Source organism: Anastrepha ludens, chromosome 5, assembly GCF_028408465.1.
Source record: "Anastrepha ludens isolate Willacy chromosome 5, idAnaLude1.1, whole genome shotgun sequence".
NCBI lineage: Eukaryota > Metazoa > Arthropoda > Insecta > Diptera > Tephritidae > Anastrepha > Anastrepha ludens.
This window is the reverse complement of record NC_071501.1, coordinates 53,564,458-53,585,662: the sequence shown is the minus strand read 5'-3', so window position 1 is coordinate 53,585,662 and position 21,205 is coordinate 53,564,458. Positions and strand designations below refer to the sequence as shown.

General features: G+C 37.5%; 2 protein-coding genes across 7 annotated transcripts; one reads left to right on the top strand and one right to left on the bottom strand.

The window, feature by feature from the left end:
• Nucleotides 1-4,713: 4,713 nt before the first annotated feature.
• On the top strand, nt 4,714-11,914 carry LOC128865274 (DNA excision repair protein ERCC-5). Its single transcript, XM_054105432.1, has 8 exons — nt 4,714-4,910; nt 4,968-5,143; nt 5,211-5,853; nt 5,918-6,368; nt 9,402-10,317; nt 10,386-10,827; nt 10,888-11,135; nt 11,202-11,914. The coding sequence occupies exons 1-8, from the start codon at nt 4,823-4,825 to the stop codon at nt 11,817-11,819; spliced, it is 3,582 nt and encodes a 1,193-aa protein (XP_053961407.1). The 5' UTR covers nt 4,714-4,822; the 3' UTR covers nt 11,820-11,914.
• LOC128865275 (beta-alanine-activating enzyme) lies at nt 6,562-20,372 on the bottom strand. 6 transcript variants are annotated; one of them, XM_054105435.1, is made up of 7 exons: nt 20,116-20,372; nt 19,740-20,057; nt 18,932-19,686; nt 16,157-17,166; nt 15,829-16,092; nt 15,573-15,773; nt 6,562-6,982 (listed from the first exon to the last, which is right to left on the bottom strand). In XM_054105435.1, the coding sequence occupies exons 1-7, from the start codon at nt 20,334-20,336 to the stop codon at nt 6,980-6,982; spliced, it is 2,772 nt and encodes a 923-aa protein (XP_053961410.1). In that variant the 5' UTR covers nt 20,337-20,372; the 3' UTR covers nt 6,562-6,979. The 6 variants fall into 6 exon arrangements, 5 of the variants coding, with proteins under 5 accessions (XP_053961410.1, XP_053961409.1, XP_053961408.1 ...); XM_054105434.1 differs by lacking the exon at nt 6,562-6,982 and adding an exon at nt 12,018-14,794; XR_008454779.1 differs by lacking the exon at nt 6,562-6,982 and adding an exon at nt 14,711-14,794 and having other exon boundaries at nt 15,061-15,773.
• Between the last annotated feature and the right edge of the window lie 833 nt (nt 20,373-21,205).

Here is a 21,205-nt window from a genome sequence, read left to right as displayed (position 1 = left end):
GAGCATTTTGTAGGTCTCTTAATGTAGATACAAATTTACCAGAGACAGCAATGACAACATCATCGGCGTAAGCTATCACCTTACAGCCCACCGATTCCAGTATTAACAGAAGTTTATTTACAACTGCGTTCCATAGAAACGGTGAGAGGACTCCGCCTTGCGGTGTACCTCTACTTACCGATCTCCTGAGCACCGATTCTCCTAGTTCCGCTTCAATGATTCTGCTATTTAGCATTTTGCCAATGAAGCCTACCAAGCCCGGTTCTACCCCAAGATCAGTGAGTGCTGCAGTAATTGCCCCCCCTTCGACATTGTTAAAGGCCCCTTCAATATCAAGGAAAGCGGCTAAAGTAAACTCCTGTTTGTGCAGTGAACTCTCTGCCGTGTAAATAAGGTTATGTAGAGCCGTCTCTACCGATTTCCCTTTCGTGTAGGCATGTTGTGACGTAGAGATAAGATTTCTATCTATAGTTAGGCTTAAATGAAATTCTATCAACCTCTCCAAAGTTTTCAATAGGAAGGAAGAAAGAGATATCGGTGTTAAGTCTTTTGGATGGGTATGTGAGTTTTTACCCGCTTTTGGGATGAAGACAATTTTGACTTGTCTCCACTTAAGAGGTATATAACCGTAGAGAAAGCAACCTTTGAAGATTGCTAGCAGCCAGTGTGCTAGATATCCGGCGGTCTTTTGCAGTTCCACTGGGTAAATTCCATCTGGACCCGGTGATTTAAAGGGTTTGAAACTTTCAATCGCCCATAAGAGCCGATCCTCAGATATAGCATCTATTCTGACTTCACGACAGTGTACTGTATCTTCCATATCATGCCCAGTAATGTCTGAGCAGCCTGGAAAATGACTGTCGAGTAAAAGTTCTAAAGACTCTTTACTGGTTGTAGTGAACGTACCATCACTTTTCTGTAGCAGTTCCCAATTTTGAGGACTTCCCGCTAAGATCCTACGAAGTCTGGAGGTCTCAGTTGCCCCCTCAACCTCTTCACAAAAGGATTTCCAAGATTGCCTTTGGGCCTTCCTGATTTCCTTCTTGTAGATTTTCAGAGCATCTTTATAATCTTTCCAATCTTCTGCGAGACGTGTTTTCTTTGCCTTATTAAAAGCACTTCTGCTTGTTTTTTGAAGCTTGCTTAGTTCAACCGTCCACCACTTAGGCTTGGGTTTACCCCTCAGTCTTCTTATGGGACACGCTTTCGCTAAGGCAGCATTCATGTTGTAGGTAATTTTGTGCACCAAATTTTCTAGTCCTTCTATGCTTTGCGGTACCACTGATGGACATGTTCCTAGGGTAACCCCGATACAATCTATATACCTTTCCCAGTCTGTTTTCCTGATATTTCTACCAGGCTTAGGATTCGGTAGATTTTTGCTAACCTCAAACGAGATATATCTATGATCAGAGAAGGAATGTTCTTCCAAAACTTTCCAGTTCCTAATTCTGTTAATAACGGAGTCAAAAGCAAAAGTAGCGTCTAACACTTCCTGTCTATTACTAATGACAAAAGTAGGTTTATTACCTTTATGGCAAATCTGTAGTTTAGTACCTATCAGATAATCAAAGAGACACTCACCTCTAGCGTTAGTATCAGTGCTGCCCCATATCTCGTGATGCGCATTTACATCCGCACCAATAATTAGCTTTGCGCCAAGCTTCTGCGCCTGCGCTACCAGATCTTTGAATATTAATCTCGGTAGCTCCTCGTGGTCATGTGCGAGGTAACAGGAAGATAGCCACATCCGTTCATTTCCCGACTCCAGGCTAATGGTCAATTGATCGGTGTCGCTGTAATTAGAGAGCATGAAAGCATTTATCCCTTTTCTTATTAGTACGCACGCTCTAGGATTACCTTTGCTGCGAGCATACATCAGTTTATATTTTTGAGTCCTTAGTCCGCACACAAGTCCATGTGATACCCATGGTTCTTGAATCAGGACAATATGATGTCCACCTTTGGCCAGGTGGATTATGAGGTTGGCGGACGCAACCTTTGAGTGGTGAAGGTTAATTTGAAGAACCCGTAACATCATGGTTACTGGGCTTCCTCTCCACCACCGTTTTGTTGGGCTCATCTGAATCTGACGCCAGTAGCTCTTCCTCATCAGTGAGAGTAGTATCAAGTACTCTATCTAACAAGGAAGAGATACTGCCGTCAGCAGATGCCTTCCTTAGCGCTGTAGCCGTGTTAGGACCGGAGCCAGATTCCGCCGTGGGGGCTATCTCAGCTCCAACCGGGTCCTTTAAATTAGACGTCTTGTCTTTGTTGTAGACCCTCAGTGTTATGGACGAAAACCCATAGCTTACTACACCGTCAGATCGCGCCAGTGCGTCCACGGAGTCCTTGCAGACTACGAAGGTAGCGCTTCGGTACTCACCTTTGGGATCGTCCAGCTTTGTGACCTTCCACGACGATGTAGGAAGCTCCGGATTACATACCCGAAGCATTTCAAGGATCCTCTGAGGGTCCGATGGCTCCGCTGGTAACCAGGCCCTAGCTCTTGGTAAACTGGGGATGTCATCCCTTGAAATTACCTCGAGTTTAGACCCAGGCCATACTTCGCCGATCCTTGAAATCGCTATTTTATATAGATCAGTTGATCTCTGATCGGCACAGGCGAAAAGTTTCACGTGGCTCTGATGCCATCCATTATCGCGACAGAAAGGAGCAGGACCAGGATTCTCCTTCAGGATTTGGAAGAAAACGCTTGAGAGCCTGGCTTCCACTTTCTTCCAGTTATCAGGCGAAATAGTGCCGTCAGGGTTGCTTTTGTCAACCACCGCCCATAGTTGTTGGCCTCTGACAGCTTCACTGTATGTGGCTGGAGAAGTCTTGGAGTTTCGGGGCTTCTTCAACGTGCTGGGGTTGCTGGGTGGGTCGTCCGACAACTGACGTTTTGGGTTCGGTTCAGAACCCCGAGGGGACTCCTCCGTTACCCTTGTCGCCCAGCTAAAAGAGTGCTTCTGCTTGTCAGACCACTCCCCCTCTGGAATCGTTTTTAGGCGCTCCAGTAGCCTGAAGGCAGCACGTCTCTCCTTGTAGCCATGCCGTGCAGGCTCTGCTACTGCGGAGGTATCAGTCGTTTCAGACTCAGTTTTACCACCTTTACCAGGGCTAGTCCCGGTATTGGTGGTACAGGAAGATGACTTCTTGGCCAGAGGTTTGTTGCAAGTACCGCCACTTCTGCTGTTGGCAGGTTTGTCCTCAGCGCCAGCTTCCGCCGTACGAAATGGGCTAGCCGTGAAGGGCTTGGATGTACTGACACTTCCACTAGGCTTGAGTATCCCAGCTTCCGCCGTACTAGAAAACATCTGGTTTGATCCAGATTTGGGGGTGGAAGCTATAGCTTCCTTTGCATTTAAGGACTGCTTGTCCATAGAGGTTTTTGGTTTGAAGGACTCCATCTGTTTCGTACGATCACCGTCCACCGTGGCAGACATGGTGATCTTATTTAAAGGAAGGGGAAACATAATGGTCGACCGTGGCAGCGCCCCATACCACGGCAAGGTCATGGTTATACCCCGAGGTGACCCGGTATCGAGGTAGCTCCGTAGAAATACAGTCGGACAGAAAACCCCCTGACTGCAAACCACCCAATAGGCACGGGTCGCATGACACCTTGGGTTAGGGGGGGTCGAGGAGAGGAAATGATGGAATGATGGGAGTTTAGGATTGACAGGGGATCTTCGTCGGTACGGTGATCTTCATATGGGGATTGGATGGCCACCAATTTTGCCGTAAAGCGGATGGATGGCTAGCCAATCCTCATATGAAGCTTCCCTCTTAGTTCGTGTTGGGTTGGTCCCCATGATATGGGGGTCAAACCACCACTTAAGCCTCATCCCCGCGGCAAGGAGACCAACATGATGAGGATAATAAGTATTGAGTACTAAAATTTTACAGAAAAAGTATCTCATCACTACTCATTTAGCAAATAAACTTCATATTTCTTTATAGAGCTGTCAAACTATCGATAATCATGACCATCGATCTTTTGCGATATTAATTTTAATTTTTTATGTAAACCCAAAGCAGCTTCGCCAATAGGATAAAGAATATTAAGAAGCTCTTTTGGTATATTTAAAAAACATTTATTTAATCAGCCTTCAGTAATAGCACCCCTTTTTATGATATCATTGATAAACGGCTGATGCATCTTGTATATTTAAGTTTAAGCGATATGTTTGAGCCCTGCTCAGCTTTGTCATGTCATGCATACTCAATATTTGCCTATTTCAATTTTAAGTACGACTCAATACAATCGTATTTTTAGAAAATGAGTTTGTCTTGTAAATACCTAGTTTTTGCTTGGTATTTCATACCTAGAGTCTAACACTTGTAAAGATTTTTGAAGCAGTATTGCCTGAATACGCGATGGAGGAGGATCTTGAAATGTGGTTTTTTAAATTTGTTGTTTTACCACTAGTTCGGTATTCTTCCACTATTCCACAATAGTTACATTTTGCAAATTTTTTTGTCCCTTGTTGTTTTAAATTTTCATTTTTCTAAGCCATTTCCCACTTAAAATAAAAACTACGCTTCTAAAAATATTGTCAGGTTTGGTTCTCTTCCAACCTATCCCTCCAAGTATCAAAAGCGATAGGTAGAGAATACGCTTTCAATGCAATAATAGTATCGATAGTACCAAAACTACCGATAATTATTTCAATTGATTATACTATCGATAGATTGTTTGACAGCTTTACTTTGTTATTATTACTCTAAGAGGGTAATTTTTTTATTTCATCATACCTTTTGTACTATTTACGTATTCAAATAACTATTTACGTACTTAGATACAATTTTAAAAGATATGGGAGTAACAGGCCTTTGGAAACTTGTTGAACCGTGTGGTAGTCCTGTACCGGTAGAAACATTAGAAGGCAAAATACTCGCCGTTGGTGAGTGCATTGATATTCATCAGAAATTCGTTTAAAAACATTACCGCATATTTTCAGATATTTCCATATGGCTGTATCAGGCTGTTAAAGGATTTCAAGACAACAAAGGCTCTTTGCTACCGCATGCTCATTTGCTTGGCCTTTTCCACCGTTTATGCAAATTACTTTATTATCGCGTGCGACCTGTTTTTGTTTTCGATGGCTGTGTACCACAGCTTAAACGGGATACCATTGTAAGTCTTTTAAATTACATACGGGCAATATTGATTTCGGAAAAGAATGAAACTATGAATATTTCAGGCTCGAAGGCAGCAACAACGCAGTAAATTAAATAATGAAGCTGATCGTATACAGGCTCTATTGCTTCAATCCCTTTCTAAGGAAAAAGTAGTACAACAAGCCCTAGGTATAAACGCTCAACTTTTATTAAAGTCACCTAGCAAAAGGCAAAGTGTGGCGATCAATGATGGTGCAGTGAAAGATGATATTTTCAAATTACCGGAGCTCCCAAATGAGGAGGAAGTGGGCATAGAGATCGAAAACAAAGATACAAGAAATACGAGCACAATATTTGAAACATCTACATCCACAGAAGATAGCTCTTTCGACGATTCAAACCCCTGGCGTGAATATAATGCAAATTTACAAGAAATTGATGTGCGTAGTGAACAGTTTAAAAGCTTACCGCCAGAAGTACGTCACGAAATATTAGTGGATATAAAAGAAACAAGAAAACAGTCGTCATGGGGTCGTCTTCATGAGTTGCCCTCATGCAGTGATGATTTCAGTTCTTTTCAAATGAAACGATTGCTCAAACGGAGAGCAGTCCAAGAAAGTATCGAGGAAACCGAAAAGGAAATGGGCGAACGCGCATTGACGTTTACGGATTTACAAAACCTCTTTACTGAAGATGGCACACTAGTTCTTGAAAACACGAAAAGAAGTATGTATCTTTGATGAATGTTAAACAAAAAGTTATACTAAAATTGTAAAATAAATAATTGTAGGGAGTGAGATAGTATGCTCTGATGAAACTCTGCGAGTTACTCTAGTACGTGATTTGAAGAAAAACATCGAAAAAGATGATAAAAAACCAGCAAAAGTATATGTGGAAGATAGTTCACAGAAAAAAGCAAAGTTGAATTTGCAGCCCGAAATAGTTGAAGAAAAAAGCGGTAGTAATTCAGGAAGTACAACTACACTTTCTATGGAAAGCGACACGCATATTTATAATCAAGGCTGCGAGTATGAGTCAAATGAAAACATTAAACTAAACCGGCAGCAACGAAAACAATTAAAAAATAGCGCTATTGGACCCGCGCGTGCTTATATGATCGAATATGGTGGAATGAACGAAGAAGAAGTAGAAGAAATAATGGACACAACGCAAGTAGAATATGACAGTGAAAATGAGAACTTCTTTATAGCCCAGGCAATAGCAGCATCTTTGGAAGATATGTGAGTAAAGTTTCGTACCGGGATCGGAAAACGATTGAAAATATTCGTTTTCACGAACCATTTTTTGTAGAAAAATATCACTAAAGTATAGGGTGGGCCACGTAAAATTTGCTTTTTGAATCGGCTATAAAAAAAATCGAATCAATATTTTTTTAAACTTTTTTTTTTATTTTAAAGATTGAACATTGCCATTTATGAATGAAAAATAATATCGTTCAAATGACTGCCACGACTGGCTTTACAGTAGGCCATTCGATCAACCCAATTTTTAAGCACATTTTAGATTGTTTGGGATCCAATTTCATGAATGGCAACTTCGATTTCGTGTTCTAAAGCATCAATCGTCTCTGGATGGTTCGCATAGCATTTGACCTTAACGGCTCCCCACAAAAAATAGTCCAACGGGCTTAAATCACAGCTCCGAGGCGGCCAATTGATATCGGAATTTTGGCTGATTATTCGGTTTTCAAAAACGGTAGCCAAAAGTACGACTGTAACTTTGGCAGTGTGACAAGTTGCACCGTCCTGTTAAAACCAAATGTCGTCCATGTCATCCTCTTCAATTTTTGGAAACAAAAACTCGTTGAGCATGTCACGGTACCGCTCGCCATTTACTGTAACGGAAGAAGATCGTGCAATGAAATGCAAAGTTAAAATGAAGTTAAAATGTGCCGAATTTCAAAAACGCGCTAAAGCTAAAGGTTTGTTCGTAAACGCAGCAATATAGTTCGATTGCACGATGGACGGTAGCAAAAAACTCGTGCAGAAGTTAAAAATATTTTATTAAAAGCAATAAAAGTGAATCAGTTAAAATCTGTACGCTTAAAAATGTCTATAACTTCTGAAAGAAAACTAAAACTCCGGAAGTTTTTATTTTGAAATAAATGAGTTTTATAATGTTTTCACAATTGTGCGACAAAAAATGTATAGTTCCTTGCTATGCAAAAATATTCGACCACTTTTGTTAACCCCTTTTCTTACGATTAAATCTCGAGGAGTATGAGCATGCAGACAATTAATTTCAGCTCACTTCATAAAATAAAACTTGAATATTTTTGTTTTTATTTAATATTTTTATATAAAAGTAAAAACTATTTCATTTTTAATGCAACAAGTTTATAAATAAATAAAAATGAAAAATTAAAAACTTTAAGTAACAATGAAATTACGATGAATTTCGTACAAAAAAAATCTCTCAGGCCCGTCGTTTCAACTCAAGTTGTTGATTGATTTTATTATTCTTTGAATGCGACCCCTGGTAACTTGTGCGGTATAATTGTTCCATTTAAGCAACATTTTTAGAGATCACATCCACGACATTGTCGAAGCACTATTTCACGGTTGCTGTGTAGGAATGTGCGCTGTCTGTGTCAGGCCAAAATTTGACAGGTGATAAGTGATTCTGAATTAGGACATACATTTCGTAAATTTTAAATTAACTTTGTTAACACGTAAAGAAGTCCAGTACGCCTTTGCTCCAAAGTTGTGCTTGTCAGAACGATTTTGATATTTGGCGGCACGATAAGATTTTAAGCCCTTTTACTTGATTAAGGCCAATACCTTCGCCCTTCGTTTTAGATTAAGCCTATGCTTTTAATGCTGCTGCGATGCGTACAGGTCTCAACTCGGGTAATGGGTAATTTTTGACGTGAGGCGATTTCGAGGAGTTTATAATTACTTTTACTTCCAACTTCTCTTTTTTTTAAAAGCACTTCCTAATTACCCTTAGAATTACGTTATTTGCCATACAAAATTTTAAGAGTGAATTAACTTCATTTTCATTTCTTCAGAAGACAATTTGGTTTCCCACAATACATCTTGAATGCCCTGCTGCGTCGTAAAACATGTGAAGTCGAAGACTTAATTTTGTTCATAGTCAGAAAGTCTCTCGGGTTAACCCCAGTTTTTTGCCGAAAAAATAAGTTACATTTTAACCATTATTACTTGGCTAAAAAAATACAGTTCCGAAAAACTATAAAAATAAAACAGATACAGAATTCTTATAAAGAAAGTCCTGGGGCCTTGTCTACAGCAATATGTGTTCATGACTTTTTATTAAAAAAAAATGTGGTAACTGTTATTTTTCCCGTGGTTTTTATCCCAACCCATACTCAAAGAAAAGCCTAAAGCTTACACTATAATAACTAATATATATAAACAGTTTTGAATAAAACGCGGTTAACATAGTGATTACGATCGAAATATAAAAATTACAATACATTAAGCCAAGCTCATAAAAATAACTTCTTTGGTATTCGATTTTTGGAATCGCTGATTACAAATCCGACGTCAGTTTTTTTTTTTTTTTCAAAACTTTTCAAAACTCAAAATGGGTGTAATCAATGACTCCAAAGGTTTCAGAATGTTCAATTTGTAGGGCATTTTGAATTTTGAAAAACTGACATCAAATTTGTAATCTGCGGTCTGAAAGATGCCCGAGTAGGCAAGAATTGCACTTGACTGTTGTCAGGGGCCGAACAGGTCTTAAGATAACACCACCCGTTGTACTTGTTTCACCTATCCGAGGTGGAGTTCGGGTGGAGACGTTTGTGGCATATGCCGCAGTAGAATACTTCTGGTCCAGGGTTAGGTTCAATACCAGCCCTCAAGAGATGTATTTGGAGTATATATGCTGCGAGGGATTGCTCCTGTGACGATAGATTGGGGGTGGGATACGATACAAGGCTAGTTTACGTTTACTGGGGCGGCAGCCCTTGGTCGGGGAAAACCGGCTGCCATGGGAATGGAATTTGTTGCTATTTTTGCTCTGGTTGGACAACGCAGCAATGCAGAAAATTCTCTTTGATTTAAATCAGTCTGCTGTGATTAAGCAAGTATTGGGTAAGATTTTTGATCTATGTCAAAATCAAATTAGGAAAAGTTGATTAGGCTTTGGACTGCTATTTCAATGATCATAATTTACTAATTTACTATAATTATTGAATTTCATCAAACAATACAATTCCAAATATATGCAAGCAGAAAATGTTTAAGCATAAATAACCTAAATAAGTATTTGTTATTACAACATAGGAAACGTGGGGAAAAAAATCCAGAGGAAATGAAAACCAACGAATCAAAGCAATGCACCCAACCGGTTGAAGAAGATATTTCAGAAAATGACTCGGACTTAGAAGAAGTTGTTGATGATGTTCAGGCGATTTCAACAACTGAGTCTGATGGTAATTTGGATATTATTATAAGGCCCGAAGACCAATTAGTAGCAGGAGACGATTTATTTGCGGATATTTTTGAGTCTTCAATAGAGAAAGTGACTAAAATTGATGTGAAAGAATCCAAACAGGAATGCCCCGAAATGTGGACTGAAAACGTTGAAACTATTATTTTAGATAATGAAGAATGTAACATAGGAAAACAAACCAAAAATTATGGCGAAGACGTTAATGAAGATAAAAACAAAGTAGCGCCAAGCGGTGAGGTTATAAGTGATAACACAAAAATGTCCTTTATATTGGATGAGTTAAAAAAACAAGCTAATGACGTCAAAAACATTAGATTAGGCGACGTTGATATTGGCAATTCGAGTGGAAAATTACCACCAAAAAATGAAATTATTGAAATATATGATAGTGATGACCAGCAACTTAAAAAAGAAATAACACCAAGTAAATCACCTAAGTTTAGAACGCCTTCGAAGAACAAAAGCATTAATGAGTATTTCGAAACAAAATACGTTGTGAAACGAACTCCAGAAAATAATCTAAATGTGCAAGAAGAAAAACAGTCTCCTACCGTTAAGTCTCCTTTTTTTGTTAAGAAAACACCGTCGTCTCACAAAAAACGATCCGTTGGTAAAATCAATGCATCTCCTGTCCAAGGGCGCAAGCTATCTAAGGTATCTAAAACACTATTTGAGAGTTCTTCACCCACATCTTCTAATAAAGTAGTGGAGTTATCGAAAAAAGATATGGCTCAATTGAAGGCTGAGGTACGTATGTGTAAAATAGATATGAAGTAAAAAAACGTGAGAAACGTATGTTCATTCGTAATATTTAGGTTTTACTGGAAAATGCGGCTAGTGCGCTTAAAGAGCAAAAAACGACCGAACAACTTCAAACATTGGCATTAGATTTAGCTAAAGAACGAAGTGATTTAGAAAACGAACGTAACCGCCAAGATCGATTGGGCACTGCGATTAACCAAAGCATGCATACCGAATGTCAGGAGCTACTGAGGCTTTTTGGTATTCCCTATATTGTAGCTCCAATGGAGGCTGAAGCACAGTGTGCATTTCTAGAATCAGTAAATATAACGCATGGCACCATTACCGACGATAGTGACATTTGGTTATTTGGAGGTAGAACTGTCTTTAAGAATTTTTTCGAACAAAAAAAACACGTTTTGAAATTCGAGGCTGATAAAATTAGAGACACATTTAACTGCGACCGCGAAAGGTTAATACAATTAGCCTGTCTAGTAGGAAGTGACTACACAACAGGTAACAAATTGTCCAAGCTTTCTCTATAACTAATTAATTTTTATTTAATTCTTACTTTAGGCATACATGGCATCGGTACTGTTACAGCTTTGGAAATTTTAGCAACGTTCTCAGCGACACCAAAAAACTTACAAGAATCTTATGCCGATCATCACTTACCTGGAACAGTTCTGTCAGCGCTTTGCCGTTTTCGGGACTGGTTGAAAACATACAAAGATTCATCTGAGCCCCCTGGTAGCTCGGCTCGCCTTAAGCTAAGAAAAAAATTAAAGAACATTGAGTTAAATGATGGATTTCCTAGCCCCGCGGTAAACTAAAATAGGGTTTATAGAAAAATGCAAATATTGAAAACTAATGTACGTTTCATATAATAGGTCGTGGAAGCATATTTGTTCCCAAAAGTTGACAATAGTAAAGCTCAATTCAGCTGGGGTTACCCCGATGTGGACTCTATACATGAATTCACGAAAAAGATATTCGGTTGGACAACAATTAAAACTGATGAAATGCTTAAACCTGTTCTCAAGCGAATCAACGATAAGCAAACCCAAGCAAGTATACGCAATTACTTTTCCGTAAAGAGTGCTTTAAAGTCGCGAGGTATAAAGGTAAGTAAGCGTGTCCAGAAAGCGATCGACACTATGGCTGGCAAATTAGATATAACAGAAGCTGAAAGCACTGCCAGCAAGATTAAAAAACGAAACCGCCGTAACAAAAAACAAGAGGAAGTTTCCAATAGCCAGCGACAGTTGGAGGCAGATTCTAATCAAACTTATCTTAATATCAATCTTGTGGAAGATGCTCCAAGCACAAGTACAGCTGCGTTGGCACGCCAAGCAAAGAAATTTACATTGAGACTTCCTGAAACCAAAGATGTTATCCCACAACGAGAAAGAGACATAAAAAATATGTGTGAAAAAAAGGCAAAAGCTGCAGCTGTGTTAAGGAAATCTGCTGCTAAAGCCACAAAAATGAGGCGAAAGAATGAATAGCCTATAAATTCACAACCAAGGTCATATAAAATTAAGAAGATTTAATATATTTAATAAAAAAAAAAAATTTTGTTTATGTTGTTTTATAAAAAATACTTTGGCGGTATCAGTTAGTGAACTTCGAAATGTGAGACACCTAAATCTTTCATCAGCGCCGGATAACTCCTTGCTCCCGGGCGAAATGTCGCACATTGAATTTAGGCACCACGTGCTCTATGTCGCTAAAGTCCATGCGATATAGTCTCTGTGTTGAGGCCCGATCCTCCAACTCCTCTAATTCATTAAGAGTGCCGGTAATGGTGGCGGTGTCGGCAACATTAGCAGAACTGCTAGGTTCGGGTGGTTGCTACTCTCCTAGAAGATGAGGAGGAGTTTACTTAAGTTTGGAGACTCATTGGGATACCACTAGTTTGGGCTCAAGTTTCCCCTCTAATCCTCAATATGATTAAACCAATTCGTCTTTCTAATAAACTATGAAATACCCAACGAAGTAAAAGTTCCAACCGCGATGTCACATTCTGGCAAGAGGCGGCTTCTAGTTCGTGCAATGTTCTGCAGCAGTGTTGGCCATCATCACTTGTTACGTCAGCAAATCAGCCGATTCCTTCAAATTCACTGAAGTTCGATTAATGGTCTGATATTTGCCACACCTTCTGAATGCATTTCACCATGGAATCGTCCAGAAATGCAAAATGAAATTGACCATTCTTGTAAAAACTTACATGCAACAATTTATGATGTATGTATGTACAATGTCACACACAAATATTCTTAGCTACTATAGACGTTGTAAGTCTATACTCTTTAGAAAATAAAATTTAATTTTAATGTTGTTTGGCCGTACTGTAGATCCAAAAAGAATGAAGTTTAATGTATTCATTTATTTTTTAATATCCATTGTCACAATTTATTCAATAAATATCGCATGTGTCTTTCCCACTTTTCAAAAATACCATATTTGCTTAATTTATGAATGAACTTTATTCAATAAAACATAAATTGTTGACAAATGAATTCCTTTAAAAAACCGTATCAGCTTTTTTCCATGTGGTCACTTTTGGCCTGAATTATAGCTTTAAAACAGCCTGTGAAGCCATCGGCCATTTGCTCTTTAGAGCCAACTTTGGTCTTTAAAATACCTCACAAAGAAAAATCCAGCGGATTTGCATTTTAGGAAACCCGATTGCCATTTTGTCGGCGAAATTAAGTTTGTTTTTAAGCCATTCTTCATTGGCGCGTGCTTTGTGTGGTGATGCTGAGTCCTGTCAAAAGGTTTACGGTCTGTGGCCGAAATGTTTGTCTGCTCAAGACTTTAGCACAGCTTCTAAAACCACATCCCGATCACCTGTGCATTTATTTTATTTTGACGAAACAGTCCAAAAATATGAGTTTAGTGCGTGATGCCTGTTTTTTGGGGGTAATTTGAATGTACAAATGTTCAGCTGGCCTCCTGGCCTCCTGGCAAGTAAATAGGAATGGCGACTCACAATGAATGAGCAAAACTACGGTAAAACCACTTACGGACAGCGTTCGATGGCTCCAATGACCGTTCGAAACACATAATTAGGCCAAGTGTCGAGTGGTCACCATTAAAAATCGCTGATACAGGTTTATACATTATTCAATTTGCCAACAATTTGTGTTCTACTAAATAAACTTCATCCATAAATAAAGCAAATACGGTATTTTATTTTATTTTATACCAATTAGGTAACAGTTAAATTATTCCACCTAAATAGTGAAGTTGTGATTTTTCTTTTTTAATTTTTTTTGATGAGGTTTAGGGTTCACTACTAGGTGTTATATAACATACTTTTCTACAAATCATCATATAAGAAACACTTGAATGAGTTATAAAGGGTGGTTAAGTTTCAAGGGTCGGTGTTGACTTTGAATAAAATACATTTTTTTAGGAAATTATTGTAATTTCTCTTCATTATGATAATATTGGTATGGCTCAATTACGGAATAAAATATGGAATAAAATATCGGCCAAATGGCCTCGGAATGTCCAAATTTTCGATGACGATGACCTTTTCTTTCAAATAACCCCAAAGAAAGAAGTCCAACGGTGTCCTTGACGTTTAGGTGTGGTTCACATTCAACATCGGCCCTTGAAATTTAACCACCCTTTATAAACGTGATAACTAATGCCATTAAATATCTTTTGACGTAGCGGCATTCTTATGCATTCCCCGCAAACATTGGCACGGCCCTGTCATATCTGTTCCGCCGCACATTGACAAAATAGTAACCTGCCACGATGTAGAGAATGCACAGGTGGCGCCATTCGTAGGCCGCTACCTCGTTTTTCGTGAATATGATGTTTTAGTGACATCAGCTCGTGTTTTGCTATACTAATTTCAAACATTTATTTACGGGCAAGACGAGTTGTTATATCAAACCAAGGTAAGATAGTAGTAGTGGTATCAGAGTGGTATCGTTTCCACGACAGTCGGTTCTACGTTACCGAAACGACCCGGATTTATATCCGGTCAAGGACTGTCACTCCAGCAGCATTCCCCGTATGTAAGTATGGGGAATGTTTATGCTGCTACAACAACAAGATATGAAGGGATAGTACTATAACGGAATACTGGAGAGCAATGAACTTTAGGAACAAAACACATACATATGTATATTAAGCAAAGGATGCAAAATATAATATATGACGAAATTCTTTGTGAACTAATTTCGTATTATACGAAAGTTTCGCTAAACTTGTATATAATCTGAACGCGATAATCGAAATAGACAAGTGGAAGCCTGCTTTAGAGGTTTCAAAAATCGATTTTTTCGTGGATTTTTTTGGGAAGGAAAGAAATATTCGATTGATATTGTTATATATTTAAACAGTCTTTTAAAAAATTTTCATTAAAATATATGTCATATTATGCTTGGTACAAGCATTTTGCCAAGACGCCTCGAGTGTGCATGTGTCGTGCGGTGGGAAAGATGCAGGTCGCAATTTTCATCTGAAACCAAAAACCCAAAAAAAATTGTATTTTAGTATAGTATAGCTTCTAGTTAAACTAAGAAAATTAAACAGAAAGTGAGAAATTCAACAATTTTTCACTAATTAAAAAAAAAGCATTTTTTTGGAAAAACAAATCCACTTTAGATTGTTTAAAAAGTCGGTTAATCATAGCTTTCTTAAGGTTTTTTAGGTTCAACTAGAAGAGAATTTAATTCCGAATGCAATCAATGTTATCTCGCTTCGATAGGAAGTTTAACTTCTTACCTATCTTTTCCGCCAATTAGGAAAAATCGTAAAAATAAAAAACCGAAAAATCGCACTTCGAGCGATCCGGCCGCTCGTATGCCTGCTCGTTGCTTGCTCACAATTTCTTCTGTAACTACGAAAATATTTTGAATTTGCTTCTGAAATTTTGACGACACATTCTTGGATAGTTTGGGAAGACATTTATGCAAAAAAAAAATCGATTTTTTGAAGCCTCTAAAGCAGGCTCCCCCTTAAATGATTCTATAAGTGAACCAACATTTTCAGCCTTTTTAAAATTACTTTATGGAAAATGAGTAGACGTAATTATCCCTGCAACCTAAAAAAATTTGATTATTTAGTTGACAAGGAGTGGAAAATACTTCTGCGGGTAGTTTGTGTGTAGCAACTAACTCGCCGGTTTCAGCCAACAAAAGCGCAATTAAACCATTAATGGAACAGCTTAATACAAAGTTATCTTCCTTCATAGAAATGGCTACAGGTGTTGCAAAGATGTTGCTATCAAGTTGTACCTTCCATAGTAGGTGTAATACAGGTGTACTTTGCTGGTTTTCATCAGCTGCATTCATGTACTGTAAACAGTACACATTCTTATCGTAGCAACCAAACAAAATTTTTGTCGACCTTGTATCATTCCCTTGTACTTTGCTATTCATATCAGGTATTGTAGTTAAACCAGAAAAAATTGAAGATCCAGCACAGAATGTTTTTATCTGAAAAATATAGAAGATATTCTCACCTTATCTGAACTTAAGTAATTATACAAACCACTTCTCCGCTTTCTGTATTACAAATGTGCACCTTTCCTACAACTTCGGCTAAAATAATTATGTTTTCCTCGCTGATTACAATAGGTGTTGAAAAGATAGGTGAACCACACTTTTGTAACCACTGGCATTTACCAGAATCTGCACTAACGCTGCAATAAGTACCATCCAGAGCACAAATTATCATTGCAGCATCATTTATCAATACTGGACTGGCAAAGATACCTATCGCACCGACTTTTTGACGCCAAATATAATTTTGTGTCTTCAAGAAAAACATATTTACTTAATTCATAAAAAATATGAGTTTTCAATGAAAAATATCCTACCTTTAAGCAAACGCAAAACACATTGAATGTCTTGCCGTAAGTAGCTACGATAAGCCCGGATTTGCAGCTTAAAGGTTTCGCTTTGATGATTCCGCTCATGTCTATTCGCCAGTAAATACGACCATTTGTGTAGTTAAAAGCATACAAATAATGATCATAACAACCCACGAACGCCATATAGGGATTTTTATCATTCAAAGCCACTTCCACTTTACACTCTATTCGATCCGGTAGCTCCAGTACAGCTATGGGATTCCCTTGTCTGCCATCAAGTGTTGCTAAAATATGCGAGTGTGAACCAACACATATCCATTTATTTCCAACAATGATTGGAGATGAATCCACACATTTATTAAGACTAGTACGCCAAAGAAACTTAAAATTTTTTGCAAGACAATAATTTCGCTTATTGGATTGTACTTTAGATATAATTTGAGTTTTTGATAATGAGCATGATACCAGAAAGTCCTTAATAGATATTAGCGACTGTTGTGGGTTTAGTAACATTCCTAATAATTCACTACGATCGCTGGTGTGCTCCAACATCGGACCAATTTCACTAGCCAACACGATTGCCTGGAAAGATGTGCCACCTGCAGCTGTAAATGACAAAATAGGATCCGGCTTATTGCTGGTACTAATTCTGGGCACCTCCGAGATTGGGTTCAATGGATCAAATCCCAAAGTTTCTATAATAAAACTCTGTAAAATTTCTACTGGCTTTACCGATTGTTGGCATGTGTCTTCGGCAATTTGTGAAAGCATACAACGAATATCTACTTTTCCGTGTGAGTTTAGGGGAAATTTGCGAATAAATTTTATATCATCAGGTCGCTTTATTTCTATCAAGTTTTCTGACAAAAGTCGTCGGATATGCATCGGTCCGGAGTTAGGGTAATCTGCACTAGTTTCTATAAAACAAATGAGCTTTTGCATTTCTTCTTGCCAGACACATTTAATATTTCTAGGTTCAGTCTTTAATAACATCTGTATATTTTGCTGCAGAATTTCTGAAAAGATTCAAAGTAAAGTATAGTAGCTATATTGTTTTGCGGTTAAAGGAGAGTTTAATCAAGGAGAATATGATATTTTAATTAGTACTCGACCTCGCGGCTGACATCACATACAATGTATGTATGTATATATTTAATTAGCTATTATTTATTAAATAAATGTATTTTTAATAAATCAATTTATGAAATACAGTAGGTTCTGTTTTTATGCGGTTTTGAAATAGTGCGGTTTTTTTTTTAATTACAAAATGCATATCGACCTATCGGGAATTGTACATATAAACAAGATTCTAAACCAGCTAAGCAAAAACTCATCACAGATTACATCAGAAATGCTAACCCTACAAGTATGGAACCGCCTGCATAACTATCTAGATCAGACGTGTATATTTCCTCAAGTGACGAAAGTATTTTACGCTAAAACCTAAACGAACGCGCAACATGTGGGTATTGTCTGATTCTATTTCTGACTTAAATTTATTTTTCGATTCTGACGTTTCTTAAATAAAGATATAATTTTCAAAAATACAATATTTTGTTTATGCGATTTTATTTAATTATTTAATAAGATTCATGCGGTCTATGGAACGTATCTATAGTTATAATATGGAACTAGTACCCTTTTTTATGCGATTTTATTACATTATTTCAGATTTATGCGGTTTTAGCACTTTTGAAACGTATCTATAGTTTTACTATAGAACTAGTAGCTTTTTTTATGCTGTTTCTTGCGGAACGTATCTACCGCATATAAACAGAACCTACTGTACATATATTTGGAGGCTCGGCAACTGGGCCTCGTAAGTAAATTTATATTTATAGCTTTTTTTTGATTGTATCGGTTGTAATTATGCTGAAATTTTATTTGGTAAACATCGCAAAATTTGTTTGGACAAATAGTCGTAAAGAAACGGAATAGACGTAGGTTGAAACGGTTGTTGTTGGGACACACTGAGCCCATTATGATGCAGTATAGGGAACTTATCTTTATCCATCCTAAAACCAGTGTGTACGTTTAAAAATTTTTAGAAGATCCCTGATTTCCACAGTACTGAGATGTTTCAATTCATTAAAGAATTGTCTACTTTAAATGGTAAATATATGTCTGAATAGAGCAGAACAATGTCACAGGAGGTGCGAGATCGTCTCTTCCTTATCTAGACATCTTCTCATGTTTCTTACCCATTTTCTGGGTGTTTCTGCCTATATCGCCGTAACCGAAGGGATTGGTGCGTGATTGCGTGATTTTTCGAGTCAGATATAGTTGAGAGTGTTACAGCACCTACAAGCCCTTTTCAACGTTCATACTAAATTTTTGTTACATAAGTCTTCTGTTGAATCTGTAAGCTCTATACTCTTTATTAATGACTTGACATTTTGGTCGGGTGACATAATATTACTTTCTGCAAAGGTTGGTGGAAATCTGGATATTGTATTGGATTATATCTAACTGAGTGATGCCATTTTATGAACTTGACGAGGCAGCATGCAAATTAAGAATAAAATTTTCGATAGCTCACGTGGTAGTCTGTATATTCTAGCTGAAAAAATATGTATAATCATTTTTTATGTCCAAATGCATATAATAACCGGACGAGTGAATCCCGTAGAACACAAATATCGTGTTTTTCCGATGTGGTGTTATTATTTCAATAGTAATTGCAAGTGAAGTTTTTAAACGGATAAAAATGAGTCGACTTCACATGAAGTCTAACTTTGTTTGAGCATAAAATTTTGAGAAACACATAAAATTATTGCTTACCTAGATTTAAGCGAACGCCCCTTCGCTTAATTATGCTGTCTATTCTGCCTAAATAGAACACATTTCCACTTTCATCCTGACGGACCACATCACCAGTAGCGCGGAAACACAATTCAGTGCTCTCATGACTGAACTGGCCATCTATGGAAGGAATATAACACTTTCGAGTCGCACTACCAATCTCCAATTGTCCCTCGCATACTCCAGATAACTCCATACCACTCTTATCGATTATGCGAAGACTAGTCTGATTGTCGAGTAGCGCACCAAGAGGAGCTCGTTCCCAGCCATCATTAAAATTGCATTCATGCATTGTACACCAGCACGACAACTCCGTTATTCCGTAAATATTAAATATGCGCTTATTTATTGGCGCAGATGGCAACCAAGAGTTCCATTCCAATCTTGTGGGAAAATCTTCCCCACCTAAAACTAAGCATCGCAAGGAATTACTTTCGTGTAAGATCACATCCTTTATGGCAGCATCACCAAATAGACGGAAAAATGAAGGAGTTGCCTGTAAAAAGGTCGCACCTATGCAATTCGAATTTTCTCTTAATAAAGATCTGTCGTGATCTAGAAGTTTTGGCCATAAAATCTTTATTAATTTATTTGGGTTTAATCGTAAAGTTGGTGCGGAGATTAGCAACGTAGCTCCTCTATTGAGTGCCAAAAATAAATCCACCATGAAGGGATCAAATGTGAAAGGGGCGCATAAATAAATCACATCAGATTCCGATATTTTTAACTGTGTACTAAGAAATGTTTATTTAGTGAAACAAACATAGCATATCTCAATTCATCATACCTGATCGCGACAATATTGGGTTCCATACAAGAGTACGGCACTTGTACGATCTTTGGAAGTCCCGTAGTCCCCGACGTAGCAATACTATAACAGAGGCTTGGAACGTCGACACATGCATTTTTCTTTAAACTAGTATTTTCATAAATATACATTTTGTTATGAAAAACAGTTACACACCCTATTTGTTTACAATTTCCATTATCATACTTCAGATCGGCTATTACATATTTTGCACCATGTGCATTCAAAACAGCCTCGAAGTGTGATTGCGCTGTATTGTAATGCAATGGAATGAAGTAACAATTGTAGTTGAGGATGCTAAAAGCAATTACTTACAAAACACTCCAAAATTTTAATTAAAATATTGAACTTTTACCTAAGTAGTAGAACAATGCCAGAAGCTGTCAGACTTTGTATTTGCAATGCAATACCTACGTTTGGAATTACATTGTAAAGTTTGAACTGTTCCAAAACCTCGCTCACTGTCCCCAATATTGTGTCATATGTAAAAGATATTTCCTCATACTCTGATCTATAAATAATAAACAAATTTCTTCGAAACTTCTGTAATAACGCTAAATCGTATACTCTCCCCATCTCACAAAGTTAAGAACAACATAATCCCAGTGTTGCTTCAATAGCCATAACTTCGAGTAAATACTCAATATTTTCTTAACGTTCTTATATGAAGTAAAAGTACGTTCACATTTGCACTAATTACCAATAAATCTACAAAATTAATCTACTCGTTCACATATGGCAGATTACCTGCAAAATTGACAATCAGCTGTCAATACTGATATAGAAATTATTTTGGTGGAATATTTCGGTGTTTTTGGTTTGTTTAATTATTATTAACGATATGAACAAAAGACAAGAGGAAGGAGTAACTAATTTAATTCAACAATTGACTGCTAATAATAAACAGTTGGAGGAAATCCGTAAACGACGTTTACTGAGGTTTCAAAAAATTATGGCAGCAATACGCATTCGAAATTCGATATTTCATTTTATAATAGGTAATAAGAGGACACACGCTTTTTTTTTTGTTATATGAATGAATAGTTAATAATACCTAACAAATATTTTATTACAATTGTATCTACAAACCTGTTTTCTTTATTTAGTTTTTACTTTAACGTTTTTCTTTACACGCTTAAAAATAATGACATATTATACAGAAAACACAGCGTTGTATGTCAAAAAGTACGGTTATTATGTAGGATTACTTCATAATCTCAGATTTTGGCAGAGAAATTTTGTATGGGAACTCTCGCTTTTTAATTACGGATTGGAAGTTTACCACGAAAAAATAGATCATCTACTTTCATGTGAACGTATTATAAGAATAAACAGACCTTAATAATACGTTCACATATAAGTAGATTACTTTTTCGTGCTTAATTCCCAATCCGAAATTAAAAAGCGATATTCCCCATACAGAATTTCTCTCCCGAGATCTGAGC

Excerpts from the sequence above, each read along its gene's own strand:
- LOC128865274 (XM_054105432.1), top strand. The coding sequence starts at position 4,823 with ATGGGAGTAACAGGCCTTTGGAAACTTGTTGAACCGTGTGGTAGTCCT. Across the intron at positions 5,144-5,210 it reads AGCTTAAACGGGATACCATT|GCTCGAAGGCAGCAACAACG; the intron begins GTAAGTCTTTTA and ends TGAATATTTCAG. Across the intron at positions 10,828-10,887 it reads AGGAAGTGACTACACAACAG|GCATACATGGCATCGGTACT; the intron begins GTAACAAATTGT and ends TTCTTACTTTAG.
- LOC128865275 (XM_054105433.1), bottom strand. The coding sequence starts at position 20,336 with ATGGGGAGAGTATACGATTTAGCGTTATTACAGAAGTTTCGAAGAAAT. Across the intron at positions 17,167-18,931 it reads GGGCGTTCGCTTAAATCTAG|AAATTCTGCAGCAAAATATA; the intron begins GTAAGCAATAAT and ends GAATCTTTTCAG. Across the intron at positions 16,093-16,156 it reads TGTTTTGCGTTTGCTTAAAG|ACACAAAATTATATTTGGCG; the intron begins GTAGGATATTTT and ends TTTTTCTTGAAG.